The sequence below is a fragment of the Rhincodon typus genome, chromosome 2 (assembly GCF_021869965.1).
Source record: "Rhincodon typus isolate 14 chromosome 2, sRhiTyp1.1, whole genome shotgun sequence".
NCBI classification, from domain to species: domain Eukaryota; kingdom Metazoa; phylum Chordata; class Chondrichthyes; order Orectolobiformes; family Rhincodontidae; genus Rhincodon; species Rhincodon typus.
Genome location: NC_063333.1, coordinates 135,243,121 through 135,268,152, shown reverse-complemented (window position 1 = coordinate 135,268,152; position 25,032 = coordinate 135,243,121). Strand labels below are relative to the sequence as shown.

Genomic DNA, 25,032 nt, shown 5'->3' with positions numbered 1-25,032 from the left:
GTTATCTCAGATTCTCCAGCATCTGCAGTTCCTACTGTCTCTGCCTTCATAGAATGCCTTTCCTAACCTCAATGTTGCAAAGTGTCTTACAGCCAGTGAGTCACCTTTGTAGTTTAGTCGCTATTGTAATGTAGCAAAAAATAAATGTTGCATTTTGTGCGTCAGAATATTGGGAGAAATCTGTGCTAAAGAAGCTTCAAGTAATAATTCTTAAGTTATTTTATTGATTTATGCTTCAGTTCATAAAATAACTGATTTAATTAAATTTTCACTTGTATGGCTTGTTTTATTGATGTGCTGGAGAAGAGATGAGGAAAAAAGTTATAAACAACACAGCTTGTTAATTTGCTGCTACAGTGTTTTTTGAAAATTGATAGCCCTTCTAAAAACCTATTAAGAGCAATTTTTAAAGGCCTAATAAATTCTTAGGGATTTCTGATAAATCATGAATTATTTCCAAAAACTGTCTTTTGTGTGTAGTGATTGTCTGTGTAAATGTCCTCAGAAAATAAGCTGTCATTGGAGGTACATTAATATTTTAGAAACTGTTCTGAGTACAAGTTAAATTTGGGTTAATTTTGATTCAATTCTTTCTAAAGATGACATAGTAGTGTATGACAACTCACTGCATCTGTAGTGACCTGATTATTTCCCTGTGTTTTTTACATGGTTTCACAAAAAACATAAGAATCTTGTCTATCTGTAATAACATGTTTATTTTAAATATAATTCAAAGTAGCTGTCTGTAACCATGGCGCATAAACTAAACTGTTAAGCAAAATTTAAACATATTTCACCCTGTGAGAAGAATATTAGAACAGCAAAGGAATAGTGTTCTCAATATTGTGGGATGTTTAGTGCCATTTCACAACAGCTATACTACGTAACATAGGCTTGTAACAACTTTCATATATGCAAATTCTGTGGATTCGGTACTAATTAATATTCATTAAGTGCACATTTTGAATGTCTGGAGGGATAAATGGTTGTGCATATGTCAAGGGTCTTTTTAACTAGAAAAACTTGAACAGATTATTTTGAGTGGAAAACCCCCGCTTTGAATTTTAGTATGTGGCTCTCCCAGGGCATTATGCTCCATTATTCATGCATCAGATGTATTTGTTGTGATTTGAAAATTTAACTGTACTCATTATTTCTATGAAGAAATGCTTTTAAATGGTTTAATTTGCATCATAAATTACCAACTTCTAATAGGTTGTTTTTTTTAGAGTTATTGCCATGTTTGGTGAAAGGGTACGTTTATCTATTTCCTCTCTGTAGGCTAGTAGGTAACCAGTGCTTCAGAGTGTTTAAATCTGTGTACAATGATGTGTTTTAATAAATTTAGCTAAACTTTCTAAATATTGCCTTTCATATAATGTAATAAGCTTGTTGTGTCAAAATAAATTTGTGGATAGCATGAGATGTGAAAAGTTATGAAGCTACCTTTTAGTTATTCAATGAATCAATAATGTGAGAGATTTGTTTGATTAATATTTCATACCATTGGACAATAAATTTCATTGAAACAATGAAAACTACCAACCGCGTTAGTAATGCGTAGGTGTGGAACTTTGGGAGCGTTTCTATTCTATAATGGAATGGAAAGGAGTAATAACAGTGATTTGTTTTTTGGTAATTATTGTTAAAACTTATTGCTTGTCTAATTTCTATTTTATCACCATACTTTTCATTAAAGTCATTATCTATAATTCAAAATACTTTGCTTACAAAACTCGGTAAAATTGGAAAAGCAACACAAACTTTATACAATAAATTCTCCGTCGTATTGTATGCTAATGTTGAAACAAAGTACCTTTAATGAAATGTGAAGCTTCATTTAAAAAGACTGTCAATAGTTTTAAGGCTATATTCAGGCGTAAAACTTAAGAACATTAAAAATGGCTTTGTTATCTGATTTTACTTTTCAGAACAATTAGGGAAACAAAACTGAAAGTTATGTGATGACAGAGCCTCAAATACAGTCAGATTTCTATCATGGAACTGAGTTCTTAGAACTTAGCCACTTGTCAGTTTATAGCACGCACCATCACATGTGACAACAGTTCTTCATTCTTTTGTTTGCCAGTTGTTATTGAGTGTATTTTCAGGAGAATGTGCTCTATATTAGTGTCTTGTTACTATTTGAGATCTTGATTGTTCATCTTCAAATACTGTTTTTCTATTAAAGGCATTCTTTAAAACTTCAATCATTCTGCAGATTTAATGACATTTGGAGATTATATGAAATAATGTGCAGAAACAGATTGCTAACCTCCTGTGAAATGTGGTCTCCTTTATAAGCTAGAAATAATAACCAGATTTTTCATGCATTAAGAAATCCGTATGGAATTCCGGAAAGCATGTAGGATTATGTTTTGAATATTTTCTTATTAAAGGAAGCTTGAAAAACATTAAGATTTATTTTTTCTTCCTTCGCAGTGAATAAAAACCATCAATCTTTGGAATATATTTTCTTACAGAAATGAATGGCTAAGCTGTTAATGTGGATAGATTTTGCATTCAGTTTCGGCATAATGCTTAATATTACTTTGTAATGCTGGGCAGCAACAACTTACGTTTTTGGAATTTGGATGGGAACAATTCAATAGTTACAGTAGATGTGCAGTTGAGCTAAAATATTTTGCTGAAATATTATAGTGAGGATAAGTTACTTCATGGCGGCCCATACATAATTTGTTTACTTCCAATCAAGAGGAGAATCCTTTTCAAGTGGAAATGAAAACCATATTGCATCTCTGAAGTATCCCAGTCATATCAGTAGTGTAAAAGATTTTGTTTGAATTTTTAAATGATTTTCAATGGATTATTTAATGCTGGAAAACAAGAATGAGTTATCTGCTGACATCGAGTCATGTGGAAACTTGATTCTTTCTTCTACAGCTTTAGGAGCACATGGGATTTTTAATATTGTGAAGAAATCCCTCAGATTACAGAACTTTTAAAACACATTAATTTTATAAAATCTTGAAATGTTAGGTAAAAGTCAGTAAATCCTTTAATAATATAGTATAGGTGATTTTATTTCTCTCTCTGGTTCCCAAAAACTGCTTGGAAGAATTCCCAGGATCCACATTCAAGGGATTCTGAAAGTCATGGGATTTCAAAAAGAATATAAAAAATGTGTTTCTGAATATTTGTGGGTTCATTGGCATTTTACAAGTTCAGTACTTTTTGACACCTCAAGATCTACACAGTCAAAATATATGCATATTCTTGTTGAACCTAATTGGAAATAATAATGTATCTATTATTTGGACTGATTTCTGTCATTGTAATTTTTTTACTCCACACCCACTCTGACCTCTCTGTCCTTGGTCTCCTACACTGTTCCAATGTCAATCTGAACTGAAGCTGTAGACACAGCACCTGCCAGTTTTAATGTCTTTATGTGTGAAATGTTAACCCTGTTGCATTATCCGTAAATGCTGCCAGACCAGCTGAGTTTCCTCTAAAATGTTCTGTTTTTATTTGGATTTCTAGCATTTGCAGTATTTTGCATATATTAAAGTTGAATTCAGCAATTTTAGATCATCATCTCGGCTTTCTGTTTTCCTTTTTTGCTTGTTTTCGATGGCAGCGTTGGTAATGAGTTTGTATACTACTGTTAACACCATTTCTAGATTTACTTGATAGAGTACCACCCACTTTTGTCGTGCATCATCATCTCACTTGCGATTGAATTTCTGCTGCTGTTTATAGACCTTCCCTTTTGTTCTTTTTCTGCATTTCCCCCTTTGAGTTTTTCTTTTAAAACCTGTTACATTGCTGACATTTTCATCTCTAACGAAAGTTCATTGGCCTGAAATATTAGCATTTTTCTCTCTCCCCAAAAGCTTCCTGGCAACATGAGTATTTCCGTTATTTTCTGCTTTTATCATTTGGATAAATCGGTTAGTTTAACATAAAAAAATTGATTTTAAGCCAATACCTCAACCAGTGGGTACAGTATATCTTGCTTTTGATCATTCATACTCTTCTGAAAAAGAGGAATGGAAATTTTTCTAACTGTATAAGTGAATATATTTGTCTTTTTCTTAAATATATAAAAATTTCTGCAGAAATACACATTTGATGGTTAAGCCATGAATTTTTTAAGTGCCCTTTATTGGAAAGAAACTTTACGATTTAAAGTGGGGAGAAAATCATAAAAGAAAATCAGTTAAATGCCTGTGAAGCAGATAATTTGGTCAACCAGTATTTTAATTCTAATCACATTTAAATAATCCTGTTCATCCATTCAACCTTTTGTTTCATCCACCTTTTCAATCTAATGTTGAATATTAAGACCAATTTTGAAAAAATGGAGTAAGAATAGACCATTATAGCCCATTGAACCTGATCCACTATTTAATGATCATGGCTGATCTTCTACCTCAGCTCTGTTTTGCTGCCACTCACACATCCCTTGATGCATGGACACATTAAAATCTGTCTTACCCTTAAGTATATTTAGGAATGAAACATTCCCCACCTCTTGGGTTGGAAACTCCAAAGACTTTACGACCCTCTGCTCAGCTAAGCCCTAAGTGCAGTCTCCTTATTCTGCAAAGTATACCCCCATTTTCAAGATTCTCAAGCAAGAAGAAACAATCACTTAGTGTCTATCCTGTAAAGACCCTTCAGAATCTTGTATGGTTCAATGAGATTGTCTCTTCTTCCGAGCGCGAAAGAATGTAATCCAATTTACTCGGTCTCTCATCAGGGCAGCCCTTGTGTACTGAGGCCTAATCTGGTAATTGTAATTGCTTTCAATGCAGCTATATTATTCTTTACACATGGAGACCAAAACTGCTCATGTATTTCAAATGAAGTCACACCAAGGCCCTGTACAACAGCAGGATTTCTTTCTGCTTGTCCTCCAATCCCTTAGCAATACAGGCTAACACTCATTTGTTTTTCTAATTGTTTGATGTACCTGCTTTCTGGTTGAGGTATTGGCTTAAAATCAATTTTTTATGTTAAACTAAGTGATTTATCCAAATGATAAAAGCAGAAAATAATGGAAATACTCATGTTGCCAGGAAGCTTTTGGGGAGAGAGAAAAATGCTAATATTTCAGGTCAATGAACTTTCGTTAGAGATGAAAATACTGTACACAACACCAGATCTAATTCTAGTTCGATTTTAGACAAAGCATTGCTACTTGGGTTTTGTATTCAGAGCTTCTTGAAATAAAAGCTAGAATGTTTCTAGCTGAATGCAAAATCTGCACTGTTATCATCATGGAGTAACTGATTTTCGGGAAGGTACTATGGGAGAATTGTTGCAATATTCATTTGGAAGTAATAGAGAACTGCCAAAGTAATGTAGGCATGTCTCATGGCTTATTATCTCCACAAGTGAGCCTCACTGAAATATTTGCGTGAGGCGATTGTCCCTTAGGGTTTTATTTGTGTACGTGTTTGTATATGAGTATTATTTTGTGTTGCTTTATGAAGCTGAACAAAATATTAAATTGGTTGGAGCAGAATGCATAAATTAACATTTGACTAAGGAGCAAGAATAGGCCATTCAACTATTTGATTGCTCTGCTCTTTAATAAGAACAACACTGACCTGATTGTAACCTGAAACCCATATTCCTGCCTACCCTGAAAGCCTTTCATCCCCTTACTTACCTAAAATCTATTCATAAGAACATAAGAGCTAGGAGCAGGAGTAGGCCGTCTGGCCCTTCGAGCCTGCTCCGCCATTCAATAAGATCATGGCTGATCTTTGTGGACTCAGATCCACTTACCCGCGTTCTCACTGTATCCCTTAATTCCTTTATTGTTCAAAAAAAATCTACCTTATCTTTAAAAACGTTTACTGAAGTAGCGTCAACTACTCCACTGGGCAAGGAATTCCATAGATTAACAACCCTCTGGGTGAAGAAGTTCCTTCTCAATTCAGTCCTAAATCTGCTCCCTCTAATCTTGAGGCTATGCCCTCTTGTCCTAGTTTCACCTGCCAGTGGAACCATCCTCTCTACTTCTATTTTATCTATTCCCTTCATAATTTTATATGTTTCTATAAGATCCCCCCTCAATCTTCTGAATTCCAATGAATATAATCCCAGTCTACTCGGTCTCTCCTCATAAGCCAACCCCCTCAACTCCGGAATCCACCTTTGCACCCCCTCCAGTGCCAGTACATCCTTTCTCAAGTAAGGAGACCAAAACTACACACAGTACTCCAGGTGTGGCCTCACCAGCACCTTGTACAGCTGCAACATAACCTCTCTGCTTTTAATCTCAATCCCTTTAGCAATGACGGACAAAATTCCATTTGCCTTCCTAATTACTTGTTGTACCTGCAAACCTACCTTCTGTGATTCATGCACAAGGACACCCAGGTCCCTCTGCATAGCAGCATGCTGCAACTTTTTACCATTCAAGTAATAATCTTTTTTACTATTACTCCTACCAAAATGTATGACTTCACATTTATTTACATTTGTATTCCATCTGCCAGACCTTTGCCCACTCACTCAATGCATCTGCAAAGTTTCACAGTCCTCTGTACACTTTGCTCTGCCACTCATCTTAGTGTCATCTGCAAACTTTGACACCCTACACGTGGTCCCCAACTCCAAATCATCTATATAAATTGTAAATAATTGCGGTCCCAACACCGATCCCTGAGGCACACCACTAGTCACTGACTGCCAGCTAGAATAGTACTCATTTATCCCCACTCTTTGCTTCCTGTTAGTCAACCAATCCTCTATCCATGCTAATACTTTACCCTTAATGCCATGTATCCTTATCTTATGCCGTAGCCTCTTGTGCGGCACCTTCTCGAAGGCCTTTTGGAAATCTAGGTACACCACATCCACTGGGTCCACATTGTCCACCTTGCTCGTAATGTCTTCATAGAATTCCAGAAGATTTGTCAAGCATGACCTGCCCTTCATGAACCCATGCTGCGTCTGCCCAATGGGACAATTTCTATCAAGATGTCTTGCTATTTCTTCCCTGATAATAGACTCGAGCATCTTCCCCACTACAGAGGTTAAGCTAACCGGTCTATAATTCCCCATCTTTTGTCTACTTCCCTTTTTAAACAGTGGCGTCACATTTGCTGTTTTCTAATCTGCTGGGACTGCCCCAGAGTCCAGCGAATTTTGGAAAATTACCGCCAGTGCACCTGCTATTTCTCCCGCCATCTCTTTTAGTACCCTGGGATGCATTCCATCAGGGCCAGGAGACTTATAAATCCTTAGCTCCATTAGCTTGCCCAACACTACCTCTTCCGTAATAATGATTGTTTCCAGGTCCTCACCTACCTTCGTCTCTTTGTCGATTACTGGCATGTTATTAGTGTCCTCCACTGTGAAGACCGATACTAAATACCTGTTCAATGCCTCGGCAATTTCATCATATCCCATAACTAAATTCCCCTTCTCATCCTCTAAAGGGCCAACGTTTACTTTAGCCACTCTTTTTCGTTTTATATATTTATAGAAACTTTTGCTATCTATCTTTCTATTCTGTGCTAGTTTTTTCTCATGTTCTATCTTACTTTTCTTTATAGCTCTTTTTGTGGCTTTCTGTTGACCTTTAAAGTTTTCCCAATCTTCTAGTTTCATGCTGTTTTTGGCCACTTTGTATGCCTTCTCTTTCAATTTGATAGCCTCCCTTATTTCTTTAGACACCCTTGGTAGATTACCCCTTTTCTTACAGTCCTTCCTTTTCATTGGAATATACTTTTGCTGAGCACTTTGAAAAATTGCTTTGAAAGTCCTCCACTGCTCGTCAACTGTCCCACCATAAAATCTTTGTTTCCAGTCTACTTTAGCCAAGTCCTCCCTCATTCTGTTGTAGTTCCCCTTGTTCAAGCACAGGACCCTGGTATTGGATTTTATCTTCACACACTCCATCTGTATTCTAAATTCAACCATACTGTGATCACTCCTTCCAAGAGGATCCCTAACTATGAGGTCATTAATTATTCCTGTCTCATTACACAGGACCAGATCTAGGATAGCTTGCTCCCTCGTCGGTTCCATTACATACTGTTCAAGAAAACTATCGCGGATACACTCAACGAACTCCTCAAGGCTACCCTGACCGAGCTGGTTCGACCAATCTTCGTGTAGATTAAAATCCCCCATGATAATTGCCGTACCATTTTTACAGGCATTAGTTTATTTCTTTGTTTATTGCCCGCCCCAATGTGACGTTATTATTTGGTGGCCTATAGACTACGCCTATCAGTGACTTTTTCCTCTTAGAATTTCTAATTTCCACCCAAATGGATTCAACCTCATTCTCCATAGAACCTATATCATCTCTCAGCACGGCCCTGATGTCATCCTTGAATATCAGAGCTACACCACCTCCCTTACCTTCCTGTCTGTCCTTCCGAATAGTCTGGTACCCTTGGATATTTAACTCCCAGTCGTGACCATCCTGTAACCATGTCTCCGTAATGGCTACCAAATCATATTCATTCGCAATGATTTGTGCCGTTAACTCATCAACTTTGTTACGAATGCTACGAGCATTCAGGTAAAGTGCCTTTATGCTAACTTCCTTACCCTCATGATTTCCAACATCTCTAATAATATCTCCTGAGTTATCCTTCCTTTTTGCCTCTTTCATAGTCTGCCTTGAACTTAAACCCTCCTGCACACATGCTAACCTGCTGCTTACCTTTTTATTTTTTATTTACTATCATACTCCCTGTCATTTTCCCTTTCCCTTCCCCCCCAACTCACTAGTTTAAAGTCCTAGTGACCACCCTATTTATCCTTTTCGCTAGAACACTGGTTCCAGATCGGTTCAGGTGGATAGATCCCTCCGGTTGCAAAACTGATGCCACTGCCCCATGAAATGGAACCCCTCTTTCCCACACCACTCCCTTAGCCACGTGTTTACTTCCCTAATTTTCTTATCCCTAATTTGCACGTGGCTCGGGCAGTAATCCGGAGATTATGACCCTCGAGGACCTGTTCCTTAATTTCGTTCCTAGTGCTTGATAATCCCCAAACAGGTCCTCCATCCTAGCCTTGCCTATGTTGTGGTCCATGTTGGGACTAACAACAACTGGATCCTCCCCCCTCCCGCTCCAATATCCTTTCAAGCCGGTCAGAGATGTCCTGCATCCTGGCACTGGGCAGGCAACACACCATGCGGGACCCCCGATCCGGCTTGCAACGGATACTATCTATCTCCCTAACTATAGAATCCCCTATAACTACCACTTGTCTTTTTGCTCCCCCCTCTTGAATGGCCTTCTGCACCATAGTGGCGTGGTGAGCTGGCTCATCTTCCCCGCAGCCCTTTTTCTCATCCATGCAGGAAGCAAGTACCTCGTACCTGTTGGATAAGGTCAAAAGCTGAGGCTCCTCCACTCCTGAACTCAGGAATCCCCCTACCTGCCTCACTTGCAGTCACACCCTGTTGTCCCTGATCACTAACTGAATTTGAATTTGAATTACTTAATCTTATTCACCTCTGCCCGACGATTTTAAAAGGTTAAGATATTCAAAGACTCTGCTTCAACCACTTTTTCGGGAAGAGGTCCAAAGACATTCAGTCTTCCGTGAGAAACAATTTTGCCTCATCTCTGTTTTAAATTTGCGATCGCTTATTTTTTAAGCAGCGAACTCCAATTCTAGATTCTCCTATGAGGAAATATTTATCTCCATCCAAGTTGTGAAGACCCCTCAGAATTTTATGTTTCAATCAAGTCACTTCTTACTCTTGTATTGGCTGGGGTTTACAAGTCTAGCCTGACCAAACTTTCCTCCTAAGACAACCTGCTCATTCGAGGTCTTAATCTAGTAAACCTTCTCTAACCTGCTTCTAACACATTTTATATTCTTCCTTAAATAAGGTAACCAATACTGTGCACAGTTCTCTAGATGAGGTGCTGCCAGTGCCCTCATGATCTTTGCAAATATTTTGATATTCTGTTCGTACGGCATATTTGTGTAAATTAGGAGTTTTGTTCAGAGAATTAGTTATATTTTACATGATATATTGTGAAATGTACTTTGGGAATTTTTAAAAGTTCCTGATCGCGCTCGCCCTCTCTCGCCCTCGCGCGCGCGCTTTCTCTCTCTTTCTCTTCCCCCTCCCTCGCGGGCGCGCTCTCTCCCTCTCTCACACGCCCTCGCGCACTTTTGTGATCTCCACCTCTGGATTTTGGTAGCATCGCTTGTTTCTTGATGGCATATTGCTGTGACAATGAAAAGTTTAATTTTATGCCCAGTTTTTGTACTGTATTAAAACTTGTGTTCTGCTACATGTTCATTAAATTTCTGTAAACTCTCTTCCATCATCTTACAATTAGAATGTTTGTATGATTGACAGTATAAATTTTCTTAACTAGTTGAAACCCATTGGCATCTGTAGTTATAAATCAGTTGATATTGCATTTTACTATAGAACACTACTCCATGCTTCAGGATCTGGTCCATGTTGAGCAATAGGAATGTGTTCCATGACTCACATGAGTCAAAACAATATCAGCAGTGCAGTTAAAGCTGCAAATTTTGTTGAGCTTCACAGGTTGACCCGAAGTGACCTCTGCTTCCAGGCTATTAACATTCCCACATGGAGGTAGCAGCTGAGGCCATTGTCAACACTTGAAACTGAAATGATTTATCAACGTAAAGAAACTAGCATTTCATTGTGATAAATTTGGCTGTTCTAGCCTAGTGCACCTAAGCTATATTGAAAAACCTTTGTAGAGTTTACTTTCCTTGCTCAGTTAGGGGTAAGCATAAAATATACTGTAGTACAATTAGTTATTTAGATGCATATTTGTTATAACAACATCATTTTGATTGATCTGATTTAACATTACTTTGTGGTTGGATGAATGTTGTGTGCCATCATGTCAGTTTGTTAATCACAAGTATATTTTCTTGTTACGAGTAGGGTAATATGAGCTGTGCAAGGGAATTTAGTTATCTCACATGTTTTCATGATGCAGTATTAGATTTAACCATTTTGTACTTTTACTAGACCTGTTAACTTGTAAGCTACAGACGATCTATTTTATTGATTGCCAGAAGGTATAACGGAAGCATTAGGGTTTGGATTTACCTGTCCATTCAAAAGTCTAAGACTGAGTTGGAACCAGAACTGTGTATTCAAAAGGAGTTTTTGTTCTCAACAAAATATCGTTGTTTTTAATTATAAGACATTTCACTTGAATATTTCAGAAATTGTGTTGATGCCTAGATTAATTTATGGGAACCAAATATTTTGGATTAAGTTATCATTATATATAATTGAACAACTGCTTCCTTAATTATTTGGGCATTTTTCATAACGCGTGGATTGGAGTTGCATTTATTGTACATAAAGTTGTTTCACTGAAGTAAGACTTTGATGACGTCAGGAGACTCCAAAACATTCTACAAGCAATTAAGTGGTTTGAAGTCCCAATCTTAATTTGACAGCCAGGGCTGATTCCAGTAGATTCCTGGTCGATCCAGAAGAATGTGGCAGCCGGGGCTGATACATTCTTCTGGATTGACGAGGAATCTACTGGAATCAGTATCAGTGCATTCTGCATGCCTTCCCGGCCAACGGATGCATTCTGAGAGATAGGCAGGTACGTGATTCTTCGTTCACTAGTATCCCTTCTATGAATGATCAGTGTCATGCTGTGACATGCTAAAGCTTCAGTGGTGAAGAGAGCAAGGAGAAAAACACTCTACTGTTTCTTTGGTCTGTGCTATCTTTAATGCAGGTAGCTGATAGTGCATGTGTGAAGCTGCACTGTCTGTGTTTTACTTGTGGTAACATCAGCTACCAGTCTTCCTTAAAGAGGTTGCTAGTGTCTCTTCAAGAAAAGAAAATAAGATTTCTTGTAATTAAAAACTTTTGAAGAGAGCAGGTAGACGCTCAAAGCCAGCCTGATTGCATCCCTTCCCGGAAATGAACTTCTCAAATACTCAATGGTCTCTTGAAAATTTTGTTGTTGTACTTTGCCAATTTCTTCAATGTGCAGTATTTTGTAATAATTGTGCATAAGTGCTTGCGTTCTGCATTGAACGTGAAACAAGATCTGCACAGTGCCTTCCAGGCTAATTTGCAGCCATGCATGGGATTAGTGTAAGAATAACATTGCAACTGAGAACCCCTAGATGTCAACCAGCTTGATGATGTTAAAACTGACTGAAACCAGGAGATTGCAATTGAATGGCTGTTTGGCTTTACTTTAAGATTATGTCTCCTTGTGATCACAGTTATCTAATATAGGCAGTTGACAATTTGGAGCAATTTTCTCATAGTTTGAGTTTGTTGAGAAGCTGCTGTTTAGATATGATACTGTTGTATACTTTTTGTTTAATTGGCTAATGTGACAGATGACAATGCTTTACTGATCCTGAAGCTGTTCTGTAGAATGGAGGAGCAGGGGCAGTGGTTTTGAAGTGGTGGACTATTCATTTCTGATGTCATGCAACCTTTGAAGGTAACCCTCTTTTTGTTCTATTCTTGGGCTGATTTAGGTGCACTCCTGGTCTTTTACCAAGAAGGTGTTGGCTCAGTCTCTCTCTGGCTATGGCTCCATAACGCACACCAGTCCCTGTTGCTGGCCATTGCCTCTCTAAACTCTCTTGACCAATGATCCTTGGTAGCTAATCATGGTGACTGTTGTCTGCTTGCCCACCTCCATTTTGTAGGTTAGCTTTCCTTCTACCTAAGAATAAGAACTCTTTAACTGCAAAGTACTGTATCCATAATAGAGTCTGAGGTGCCAGATAAACCTTTTGTTTCTGCTTCTAGAAGTCTAGTTAGTACTGTAACACTGAGAATGAGGTTTCATGCTACACCAAAATACTATATATGGAACATTAAGAGAATAGTTTTAAAGGGGACCCTGACTTTAAATACCAAACAGAAGAACTAGTTTCACAGCAGTTTTGGGTGATGTCACTTCTGACAACATCTCCTGGAATATGTCCAGCAAGAGTTGGTTATCATAATGGGAGTGAATTTCAACACAGCAGTGTGCCTTATGTGGCAGTGCGATAAAGTCAAGATAACCTGCTTTATGTTGGTTAAGAGTAAATATTGGCCAGGGCACTAAGACAGCACACTTCTTGCATAGTGTTATGGGATATTTTACAATGACTTGTTTAGAAAGTCCGACTTTGCTATTATGTGATTTATACATGAAACAACCCATGACTGTGCAGCACTCCTTCAGTAGTGCATTCAAACGTCAGCTGAAGTTATGTGCTCAAGTTTTTGGACTGTTAACCTTTTGACACAAGGGAGGGTTCAGTTTTGTGAAGATATGTCGTAGGAAGTGAACATGTTGGTTTTGTCAACATTCCTTTAGTGTTAAATATCCTATACCCACTACAATTAAAAATAAATAAATAAAAACGAGGCTCATCAAATTTGAAGTGCTTCAAGTTGAAACTGATCAATTGTCATAGTTCATGGCATCATAATACTGGACCTGTATTATTGTGTTGTAATTCTCTAATGCCTACCCAATATCTCCTATGTTGCATCATAAATTATGGTTTTGGTCAAAATTTTGTTTCTGCAGCTAAACTATTTGAGTGAACAATCTTATTCAGATTAAACAGCACAACTGATGATTTCTGAAAATGAAGTGCCACTGAGTGAGTTGGAAAGTTCAAAATTGAAACTTGTATATGACTGACAGTGCCAGCTTGGTTCATTGATGATTATAGCTTTTCCCCGTGTCACACGCTTGTGGGTTTACCCACATTCCTGAAATCCAAACCCGCAATCTAGCTTGATATTCCCCTGCTAGACTGAAGGTGTGCTGTGTTGTCAGTGGAGGTTAATTTACCTGATCATCTTAAAGATCCCAGGCACTATTTCAAGAATAGCAGAGATTTCACCTGGCATCCTGGTCAACATTTGTCTTTCAAGCAGTGTCATCAGGTTATTGATGCAATTGCTGTTTGTGGGGCCTTGTAGTATAAAAATTGGCTGCTGCATTTACCAATGTGAAGCAGTGTCTGCACTTAAAAAGTAATGATTTGCTGTAAAATACTTCGGGATGATTTAAGGGCGTATTGGTCTATAGGTGAAGTCCTTTCTTTGAAACAGTCTGAGGTGATGAATGGGAACCTGAGAAGCAGGAGCTGAATTGCGTTGCCATCCTTGTTCTTTGGTAGTTTGGAAGCAGAATTAGTAGAGGTTCATGATATCTCTGCCAAAAATATCTCTATTGGACTTGGAGTCACAGTTTTCGTCTTAGTAATGTACAGCACATCATGCTCAATGTTTTGACACATAAACTTAATTTGATCTGTGGGCAATTTTAATTTATGGGGTCTTTGCTTCAAAAGTAGTGAAACTTTGGTCACTAAATATTACACTATGACATGTTGCCTGAATTGATAAAGCAATGTTTTACAATATGTTTTGAAATTTGAAACCTGTTAATAAGCAATGCTCATAAATTTTTCTCGTTCCTGTAAGGTAGATAGCAATTTGTAGAAATCAAACATTCTGTTTAATGGTAAAAATACCTTGGCTGTAAGACTTTTATTGCAGTGCTTTTATGATGTAAAAGCTGTTGAGTATTTCTTGTAAATTAGAAAGCAGTTATAGAATGAAATACTTTGACAATTTATTCAAATGTTATAAATGTTCAGTATTCAGTATTACAGAATCAATGTTTTGGTTGACAAGATGTTGCTAATATAATGCTAGAAGTATTTCTGTCCTGAATACACAGATGTAATTTATTCTAGTGATGTTAACCAAAACCTCAGTGTTGTATTACTTATACGTTCAACAAGCTCTCCTTTTACACAGTTAGTCTTTCCCGTAATGTGTGATATGGAGGAGTTGCAAGTGTTAGAATCATTCAGTCATTTGTCATTTGGTTATCGGGGAGGTGGGGGGAGGGGTAGTAGTGTGGGTGGGTGGTAGCAGCAAATGGTGAAAGGCCGTGACCAGTATGTTGCCCCAGCAAGGGATGGATTAACACACACACACACCCCCGGCCACGTTCTCCGCCCCCCCCCCCCCCCCCACCACCCCCAACCCCAGGCCTAATGATATAAGCCGAGCACCATTGCTTACAACCCCCACCTTCTCACCACCCTAGTAAACTAACAGCTCCTAGACTTTGCGTGCAAGTGAGTTCAGCTGGCGCTGTGTGGTCTGGGTGTGTGGTCTCCAGGCTGAGAGGCTGCTAACAGGGTGGATGAGAAAGACCTCGTCTGTTTACTTTAATTTTCTTGGACGCAGGAACTCTGCCCAGCATTTCTGGTGTGCTGGTTCCATAAGCAGTGGCCAGTCCATCACAGCTGCTGAACAGTCTGAAATGCTGGACTTGTGCTAATCACACTCGCAGCTCGTAGATCAATTTCAACATGTCACGGACAAGCTAATCCAGGTTGTAAATGAAATTGAGGTGTAATGTTCCAAGCAGGAATTTAATATTTGTCCCACTGTTTCCAGAACTGCAGTATAGCTAATTTAGAAAAAAAAATACATTTGGAGGGTATTTCTAAGTTTTCAACGTTGGTTCAATAAGATTATATGTATTGATTTTTGTTTTATTAAGATAACATCAGAGTTAATCTCTCAGTATCGAAAAATTATTTTCCTTATTTCATTTATATCTGTGGAAATTAAAAACAAACATTTTTAAGAAGCCAGGCTGAGAAACTACTAGTTGGCCTATTTTAAAATCATTATTTTAATTATGTTTTAAAAGTAATTAAGAACTTTAAAATACCCTTCCTTCCCCTATGCCAAAATAATTTTTTCATTGATAAGTTGCAAAATTATTTCTGACAAGCCTGTATAAATGTTCAAAAGCTAAAATCACAAGCTTAACTTTAGTAGTAACTTACTGTGTTGATTTTTCAAAGAAGGAATTTATGAAGCTTTGTGGGAATTTGTCATCTTTTAATTTGATGGAAGCATTCTGGTGAAATTGTGGAAACCCCATGTATAGTATAAAGCATGTTCTTTGAAGGGCAAAGGCAAATATTTTTTGCTGCATAGCAGTTCAGCATTGTTGATGTAATGGAAGAACACTCCAGTACAGCAGGCAGTACGGAGGGACATTTCTCTGTTTCAAATTGTGGGTGTGTATCAGTGTTGTCTCTAATGTAGTAAAAGTTCGGGTGCTTGAGTAATGCACATAATTTTCAACTTTAATTAATTTGAAACAGATCATGAAATAGCAATGTTTTAGTGAGGCTGAATAAAGACACAGCAATCAAAATATTTGTGCATTGTCCCATTGCGTATTTATTAAACCATTTATAATCAGTAAATTGAATTCAGGATCTAGTTTTCAGAATTTGTAATTTTATATACTTAATGCTTATCATTTATTCAATTGGTTGAATGATATTTAAAACTTCTTCTTGTACCTCCTGTCTCCCTGCTCCACATATATACATATATGCGCACGCATACTCTCTTACAAAAGACACTCAACTGTTGTCGTAATGTTGTATTTACAGACTGCTGTACCTTGAAATATTTCACTGAAAATCTATAACTGAAGAGTGATCATGTCTCGAACACGGCAACCCCCACTGGTAACTGGGATCTCTCCAAATGAGGGGTATCCCTGGACAAAAGTTACAATCAGAGGAGAAAATCTGGGAACAGGATCCGTGGATCTTATAGGTAAATGTCTAATTTTGTTCAAGGCAAGCCATTTTATATAAAAGCATCTAAAATTACCTTTTAATGTAAAGCTGGTGGCATTGAAAAAATTTATATTCAAGCACATTGTAATATTTTGTGCGTACACCACTTTTTTATACACTTTTCTTCAATCACCTCCAAAACAACACACATGGGTATATCTTTGCAGGGATCAAAGATGGGAATTAACATTCAGGGGTATTTGACCTTTTAGAAGTATAGGACGGAAGGAAATGTTGGTGGGGTAGCACTGTTAATAAGAAGTGAAATGAGGACACTTATGAGAGACAATTAATGCTTGGATGATGTGGAGTCCATTGGCGTGGAGGTGGAAAATAGCAGCTGAATGAAGACGTTGGTAAGAGTCGTGTATAGACTCCTAAGCAATAGCCACACTGTAGGAAAAACTATAAATTTAATAAATGACCTCAGAGTAAAATCTCTGCTAGGAAGAGAGAAGTCAAAGTAAACATAAGCCCCTTAGAAAATGAAGATAGTTAGGGGAACAAGGAAAGGCAGAGGAGTTAAACAGATATTTTGCATCAGTCTTTATAGTTGAAGATATTTTGACCATGCCATTAATACAAAAGAGTATGGGGGAGGAATTAAGTGTCATCACTAAAGAAGTAATGGCCGTGATGGCCTGCATCCTAGGATGGTGGATGCATTGGTTGTAGTATTCCAAAAATCCTTGGATTCTGGAGAAGTAGCAGAAGATTAGCAAACTGCCAATGTGACACTTACTCAAAAAGTGGGTTACTGATTAGGTCATTTAGCTTAACATCCATTGTTGGAAAAATGTTACAATCAATTATTAAGGGACTAACAACAACATGTTTGGGAAACAGTAATCCAGCCAAGCAGAGTCATTATGACCTCATGAAAGGGAAATTGTTTCTGATTAATTTATTAGAGTTTTTCAATGATGTCTCAACCAGTGTGGATAGAGGGGAAACAATTGATGTGTTGTATTTGAACTTCCAATTCAGCAAAGTACCTGTTAAGTCATAAAATAAGAGTGTGGTGTTGGAGGTAGTATATTAGCATGGATAAGGAATTAACTCATGGGCAGGAAACAGTGAGTGAGGGTAAAGAATGTATGAATGATGACTTATTGTCACTTATACTTAGAATGAACAACACGGTAAAATACAGTGAAAAGCTTTAACTGTCGCCACAATTCGGTGCCTTTCGAATACTTCAGGAATAAAAAGACAAAGCTGAAGTCTGTCTTTGTTCCACCGGCTCTACCCATGAGTCCTAAGCTCTGAGCTGGCTGACCAATGACACCCGTGTTGCTATCTATGCTGGACCCAACAACGTCTGAGTCGCCACCCTTCAGGAGCCATTTCTTTGCTGGGCCCACCCCACTGATGGGCAGCCAATGCCGGATCCTGTGCCGGACCCATCCTTATCCTGTAACCAGAAGCCCCTGGCTCTGCTGCCACTGCATCTTTTACAATGCCTAGGGTCCCCGCTCTGCCACAGCCAGGAGTCGCTGGGTTCACCGCCAGGCGAGGCTGCCGCCTTGCCAAGAGTCCCTCGCTGGCCAATCCCCTCTGCAATGTCACCCCTCTGCCACCGAAGATGACTAAGCAGAAGAAAAGAAAAAGATGACAGAAAAGCTGAGGAAAGAAGGGAGGAAGTGACCTCTGGGGCGGAGGGGCCCATGAGCCCAAATGCTCCCTACCTTGCCGGTGTCACCTTCTTGGATAAGGTCTTCTTTGTCAGGTTGGGGACCTTTTTAACAAGTGTGGTTCTACAGGGATCAGTGCTGGGACTGCAATGAAATTGTTTACAATAACATATTAGTGACTTGGAGGAAGGAAGTGAATGTTTTGTAGCCAAATTTGCAGACAGTGCAAAATAGATAGAAAGGCAAGTTTTGAGAGATGCTGGAGAAACCTGCAGCTCAAAGGGACTTGTGCACGAAATACGGACAGCTAGCATTAATTAGGAAGGCTAATGGGATGTACTACTTCAAGGAGATTGGAGTACAAGGGTAGGGAAGTCTTTTGCAACTGTGCAGGCTACTGGTGAGACCACCTCTGCAGTACTGAGTAGTTTTGATCCCCTTAGTAAAGGAGGGACATTATTTCAGAGTTCAGTGAAGTTTCACTTGGATCATTCCTCGTATGGAGGGATTGTCATGGGAGCAAAGCTTAAACATGCAGTCCTGAAGAGAGGGTAATACCCGAAACATTGACTGCTCCTTTTCTCCAGATGCTGCTTGGCTTGCTGTGTTCTTCCAGCCTTCTGCTGGTCTACTTAAACATGTTGGGCCTATAGAATGAGAGGTGATTTAATTGAAACACAAGACTTTTAAGGGGCTTGACAAGGTAAAAGCTGTGAAGATGTTCCCCCTCACAGGGTGTCTAGGACCAGAGGGCATAGCCTCAGAATAAAGGGGTGCTAGTTTAAGACTGCAATGAGGTGGAATCTCTTCTCTGAGCGTTGTGAGCATTTTGAATTCCTTTCCATAGAGAAAGTGGGGCAGAACCCTTGTGAATATTTAACGCCGAGATGGAGAGATCCTTGGTTAGAAGGGGGAATTGAGGGTTAAGGGGAAAATGCAGGAAAGGTGATATGAGGAAAATTTGGATCAGCCACAAACCTACTGCATGGCAGAGCAAGTTTGAGGGGCTGAGCAGCCTAATCCTGTCCCTATTTTTTTGTTTTTTTTGTAGTCTTATGATCTCTACTCTCTTTCCTTTTTAAGGCACTCATTAATACCTATCTCTTTGATCAAGCTATTGGTTATCAAATCACATATCTCTGTATGTGGCCTGAAATTCTTTATCATGAATACATTTATCAATTTTAAAGAATGCAGTATCCATCTGCTGATTTGACATTGCTAGCCTGTTCACTGGTGTGCCACTCAAGGAAGTCATAGACACCCACACTACAGCACTACATCATGACAATATGCATTCATCACCATTTGTGTAAATCCGTATTCTTTGAGCTTATGAATTCAACTAGCTGGCACAGTCACCTAGTTTTAGTGACACTAAGCCTAAATAGTGTTGCCTGGGATCATTGCTATGCCTAGAACTCTCAGCATCCATGAGAAACATGCCTTCGATGGATTGAGATTTTATTTCCTACCCCTTCCATATTTCCAATATTTCTGATTAAATTTTCTATATTTGAATCTGCAGCTGCATGTAAGGATTTCCTTTTATGGGCCTGAATGGGCTCCATCCTGTGCTCCAATCCTTGTTTGCCACGGAATAGATAGAGCTTTTTCTCTCTGTAGCCTAGTTGAGAAATCGGCCAGGCATTCTCTATTACTGTCTGTCACAAACACAAACCAAACTTTGCTGGTCAGTATACATAGTCATACAGCATAGAAACAGACCCTTTTGGTCCAATCAGTCCAACCGTGTTCCCAAACTAAACTAGTCACATCTGCTTGCACTTGGCCCATATCCCGCCAAATGTTTTCTATTCATGGACCAATCCAAATGTCTTTTAAACATAACTGCACCCACCACTTTGACAGTTCATCAGATACACGAGCCACTTTCTGTTTTTAAAAAAAAAAAAAAAAAAATTGTCGCTCAGTCCTATTTAAATGTTTCTCCTCTCACCTTTTCAAAAAAAAGGCCCCCAAGTTTTTAACCCCCCACCCCCCATGCTAGAGAGCGGGAGATGAAATGGGAAGGGGGAAGGAGGGATCAGGAGGGGAAGTGGAAGGAGGGATCGGGAGATGGAGGGGAGGGAGAGGAAGGCATGGGAAGTGCGAGGGAAGGAGGTGGGAGCGGGAGGGGAAGCGTGAGAGAGAGGGAGTGGGATGGGGAGGGTGGAGGGTGGAAGTGTGAGGAAGGGATACCATTAACTAGAAACTGAACTGGACCAGGCATGTAAATACTATGGCTACAAGAACAAATCAGTGACCAGGGATTCTGTGACGAGTGGCTTCCCTCTAGTCACCCAAAACCTGATAAGCATCTACAAGCTGCAAGTCAGGAGTGTGAAGAAATGCTCTCCACTTAACTCGATATGGTCTAGGACAACCTGCTTGATTGGTACCATAACAACAGCCTTCAATGTTCACTTTTATTTCATCAGAACACATGATGTCTGCAGTGCATACAGTCTACAACATGTGGTGCAGTAGGTCTTTCAGCAGCACCTTCCAAACAGGGGCACGATATATGGGAATATCACTGCTTGCAAGCTCACTTTCAGATTGCCAACCATCCTGAGTCAGAGCAGAAATCCCATTGCTTGATGGTCTTCTATGTCAAAATTTGAAACTTCTTGCCTAACAGCACTGAGGGTGTTTTTACACCTCACTGACAGCAATCGTTCAAGGATGTAGCTCACCATGACTGTCTCAAGGACAATTATAGATTGAAAGTAATGCCTGGCCTAGCCAGCAATGCCCACACCCCGTGAACGAATAAAAGGATCCAATTACCATTACCATAACCATGTCTCCCACTCGCAACATCCTGAGATTTACAATTGACCAGAAATTGAACTGAGCTGGCCATATATGTGCTGCGCCTACAAGAGGCGGTCAGAGGCTGGGAATTCTCCAGTAATTCCTTCTGCCTCACCAGAACCTATTTGCTATCCACAGGGCACAATACAGGAGTGGTTTCTACATGTCAAGATGATTCCAGCTTCAAAAATGCTGAAGAAGCTCAACACAATCTAGGAAGAAAGCAGTCTGCTCGTTTGGCATCCATTACTTGTATATCTAAAAGGGATGGCAGCACATCTTGTTGTTTTTGGTTTCTGGGTTCAAATGATTACACCCACTCAATTTTTATGAGTCTTCTTGAAACATTAGACTAAATTATTGTCTTGTAAGTCCTCCTGTTTCTTGCTACGTGTATATAAATGATCAAATTATAACTTTTAGTTATACTTTGAAATAAATTGCTCTCTACCTCTTGTTTTAAAGGTCTAACAATCTGTGGGCACAACTGTTTGCTGACTTCAGAATGGATATCTGCAAGTAAAATAGTTTGTCGAGTTGGACCAGCAAAAGATGACAAGGGAGACATCATAGTAACCACTAAATCAGGTGGCAAAGGAACTTCAACAGTTTCTTTTAAACTGATGAAGCAAGAGAAAATAGGTAAGTGGCTTAAGTTTCTTCTATTTCTGAGTTTTAAAATGAATTCTCTTTTCTGTAGATGATTTTTATCAAGAATATTGTGTTTGGTTTTTCTCTTCACTTAAACTGTGTATTATTGCTGAGATTCTTAGTTTTGACAATAAAAAGATCGTTTTCGGCTTTTGACCAGTGCAAATCTTTTTCCATGTAATGCTTTTCATAAAGTTGCTGCAGATTTCTGTGTGTTTGCATATTTATGGAATACCCTGTGTTAGAAAATGATCTTGTTCTGATTGTATGGAAATGGCACAGTGATGTCAAAGGGTTAAGGAGTCCAAAACTGTCCCATTGTAGATACAAAACAGATTGTGTTCCAAATTAGCTTTTGTACTACAGGCAGTGTGCTTTATAAGGACTTTCTAATAAGTGTATACAAATGATGGGACATCAGTTATACCACTGACAGGAATGTACTGTTTATATTGTACATAGAATGTTACTCAAGGTTGAGTCATGGAATTAACAAGAATTTCATGATGCAGTAGCTTGGAGCTTCCCGCAAATGGCTTGGATTTGAGAGATCTGGAGTTTGATTTTATTGAACTGGGTCACTGATTTCAGGCTGATGTAAGGGTGTTGCAACTGGTCTTAGTATCGTGGGGCTTGGGAATTTCCAAGTTAGTTGGGATTGGCATTTCTATTCAATGAATATATATTGCAAATGCATATTGAACGCAATATATTATGGATAAATGTAAAGTTGTCCACTTTGCGTAAAAAGAAAACAGAATGGTAGAGTATTATTTAAATAGTGACACAATGTGAAGCATTAATGTGTAAAGGGACCTGGGTGTCCTTGTACACTGGTCATTCGAAGCAAGCATGAAGGTGCAGAAAATACTTTGGAAGGCAAATGGTATGGAGGCATTCATTGCAAGAATTTAGGAGATAATCCCCTGCTGGAAAAAATGGTTTCAGTGTGGCTAAAGAACTAGAGTTGATATAAATACTTGGGATAGCGTGGTTGTTGCATATGAAGAGTTTAGGTCAGTGAGGCCTGCATTCACCGGAGTTGAAAAGAATGAGAGGGAATATCTTTGAATGTTGAAGTTGGTTGGCTCGCCGAGCTGGTTTCTTGTTTCGCAGAGTTTTGTTACCATGCTTGGTAACATCTTCAGTGCAGCCTCAAATGAAGCGTCGCTGTGTTTTCCTGACTGGTTTTTAAACTCTGGGGTCCGTTGAGATGGATTGCTTCACTTCCGGGTTTCCTTCGTAGTGGAATGTATATGGGGTCGAGTTCAATGTTTTTATTAATAGCGTGCTTCGTGGAGTGCCATGCTTCTAGGAATTCTCATGCCTGTCTCAGGATCTTGGTGTTGTCCCAGTCGAAGTGGTGGTTTTCCTTGTCCATGTGGATTGAGATGAGAGAGTGTTGGTCGCGCCTTTTTGTAGCCAGTTGGTGTTCATGTACTCTTGTTGTTAGTTTCCTTCCTGTTTGTCCGATTGTACTGTTTCTCAGTCTCTGCAGGGGATCTTGTAGATGACACTGGTCCTGTCCATGGTGGGGAGTGGGTCCTTGGGTGAGCGGTTGACATGGGCTTGTGTGCCACTCTGATGCCCAGCGGTCGTAGGAGTCTTGTGGTGAGTTCTGATGTGTTTCTGATATAGGGTAGTGTGCTGAGTGTGTCGGGGCGTGTAGTCTCTTTCTGCTGCTGTTCGTGTAGGCATCTTCTGACCCAATTCTTTGGATATCCATTATCCTTATCCTCATCACACTACCCTATATCAGAAACACATCGGAACTCCCCACAAGACTCCTACAACTGCTGGGCATCAGAGTGGCACACAAGCCCACGTCAACCCTACGACAACTGCTCACCTGAACCAAGGACTCACTCCCCACCACGGACAGGACCGATGTCATCTACAAGATCCCCTGCAGAGACTGTGAGAAACAGTATATCGGACAAACAGGAAGGAAACTAACAACAAGAGTACAGGCACGAGAATTCTTAGAAGCATGGCACTCCACGAAGCATGCTATTAATAAACACATTGAACTCGATCCCATATACATTCCACTACGAAGGAAACTCGGAAGTGAAGCAATCCATCTCAACGGACCCCAGAGTTTAAAAACCAGTCAGGAAAACACAGCGACGCTTCATTGGAGGCTGCACTGAAGATGTTACCAAGCATGGTAACGAAACGTCTGAAACAAGAAACCAGCTCGGTGAGCCAACCAACTTCAACAACCTCAACACCCACAACCCGAGCTATCTACTCTACAACCCGAGAAATCTACTCCAAAACCTTTGAATGTTTATAAAATTCTGACAGGGCTGCGCAGATTAAATGCGGGGATGATATTTACATTGGTCTGGAGAGCCAGACCAAGGGGCGACAGTCTCAGAATAAGTTGTCAGCCATTTCGGACTGAGGTGAGGAGAAATTTCTTCATTCCCAGGGTGGTGAACCTGTGAAATTCTCAACTACAGAAGGCTGTGGAGGCCAACTGACTGAATACGTTTAAAGAAGAAATAGATTTTCAGAGGTTAAAGGTATCAACGGGTATGGGGACAGAGGGCAGGGGTATATGTTGAAATAGACTGTGGTTTGGTAATAGATCGGGCATGATAAGCTAAAAGGCTTACCTCTGCTCCTATATTCTATGTTTCTTGTAACCACTGAGATGAATGTCTCCACTTGGTAGAGTGTGAGGTGGAAGCCCTTGATGGTTTATTCTCTGAGGCACATGACTGTTGCTTCTCAGAGGCGTGGTACAAGGTGGTGGGGTAGTAGCTCTTCTTTTGGTCCTTACTTGGGAGTGTGATATAGGGGCTGCATTGAAAAACTTGGACTTGTTAGTCCTTGCTCCTATTTTCCATGGTTCTGTGATTGAGCATACTATTCTGTTCGATCTTCAAGTCTCTCAGAACATTCTGTTAACACTGCTCCATATTCATATGTGTAAAGCAATCACTTTGTGAGATTCCAGAACGTATTGCCATTTGTGGAATCATGCCTGACTACGAGGCACTGAGTTGCGGTGGAGGATTTAATTGTTTAGTTTGATACCACCAGAGTAATGCCATCATTTTAACAGAGGAAACCTTGTAACATTTTAATTTATAAACAATGTCAAATTTTTGGAAAAGTGTCACTCTAGATCGATTTTCAAATGTAGTATAATTTGATTGCATCTCTCAATTTCAGGCCTTCATCCCTATTCACCTTTTCTCCTACACTAAATCTTTGGTTGCCCGAGAACCACTGAAAGTGAAGAAGCTGTGGTGTGTTGCTTATGGGGATCTCCTGC

The 25,032-nt window shown here is 39.4% G+C and overlaps 1 protein-coding gene across 1 annotated transcript in view; it reads left to right on the top strand.

Moving 5' to 3' along the window:
• The window catches only part of exoc2 (exocyst complex component 2), a 279,000-nt gene that overhangs the window by 40,405 nt on the left and 213,563 nt on the right, over positions 1-25,032 (top strand). Inside the window, exons 2-3 of the mRNA XM_048609069.1 lie at positions 16,447-16,615; positions 21,558-21,734. Coding sequence (XP_048465026.1) covers positions 16,498-16,615; positions 21,558-21,734 — 295 coding nt within the window. The 5' untranslated portion in view covers positions 16,447-16,497. The remainder of the gene's footprint in view (positions 1-16,446; positions 16,616-21,557; positions 21,735-25,032) is intronic.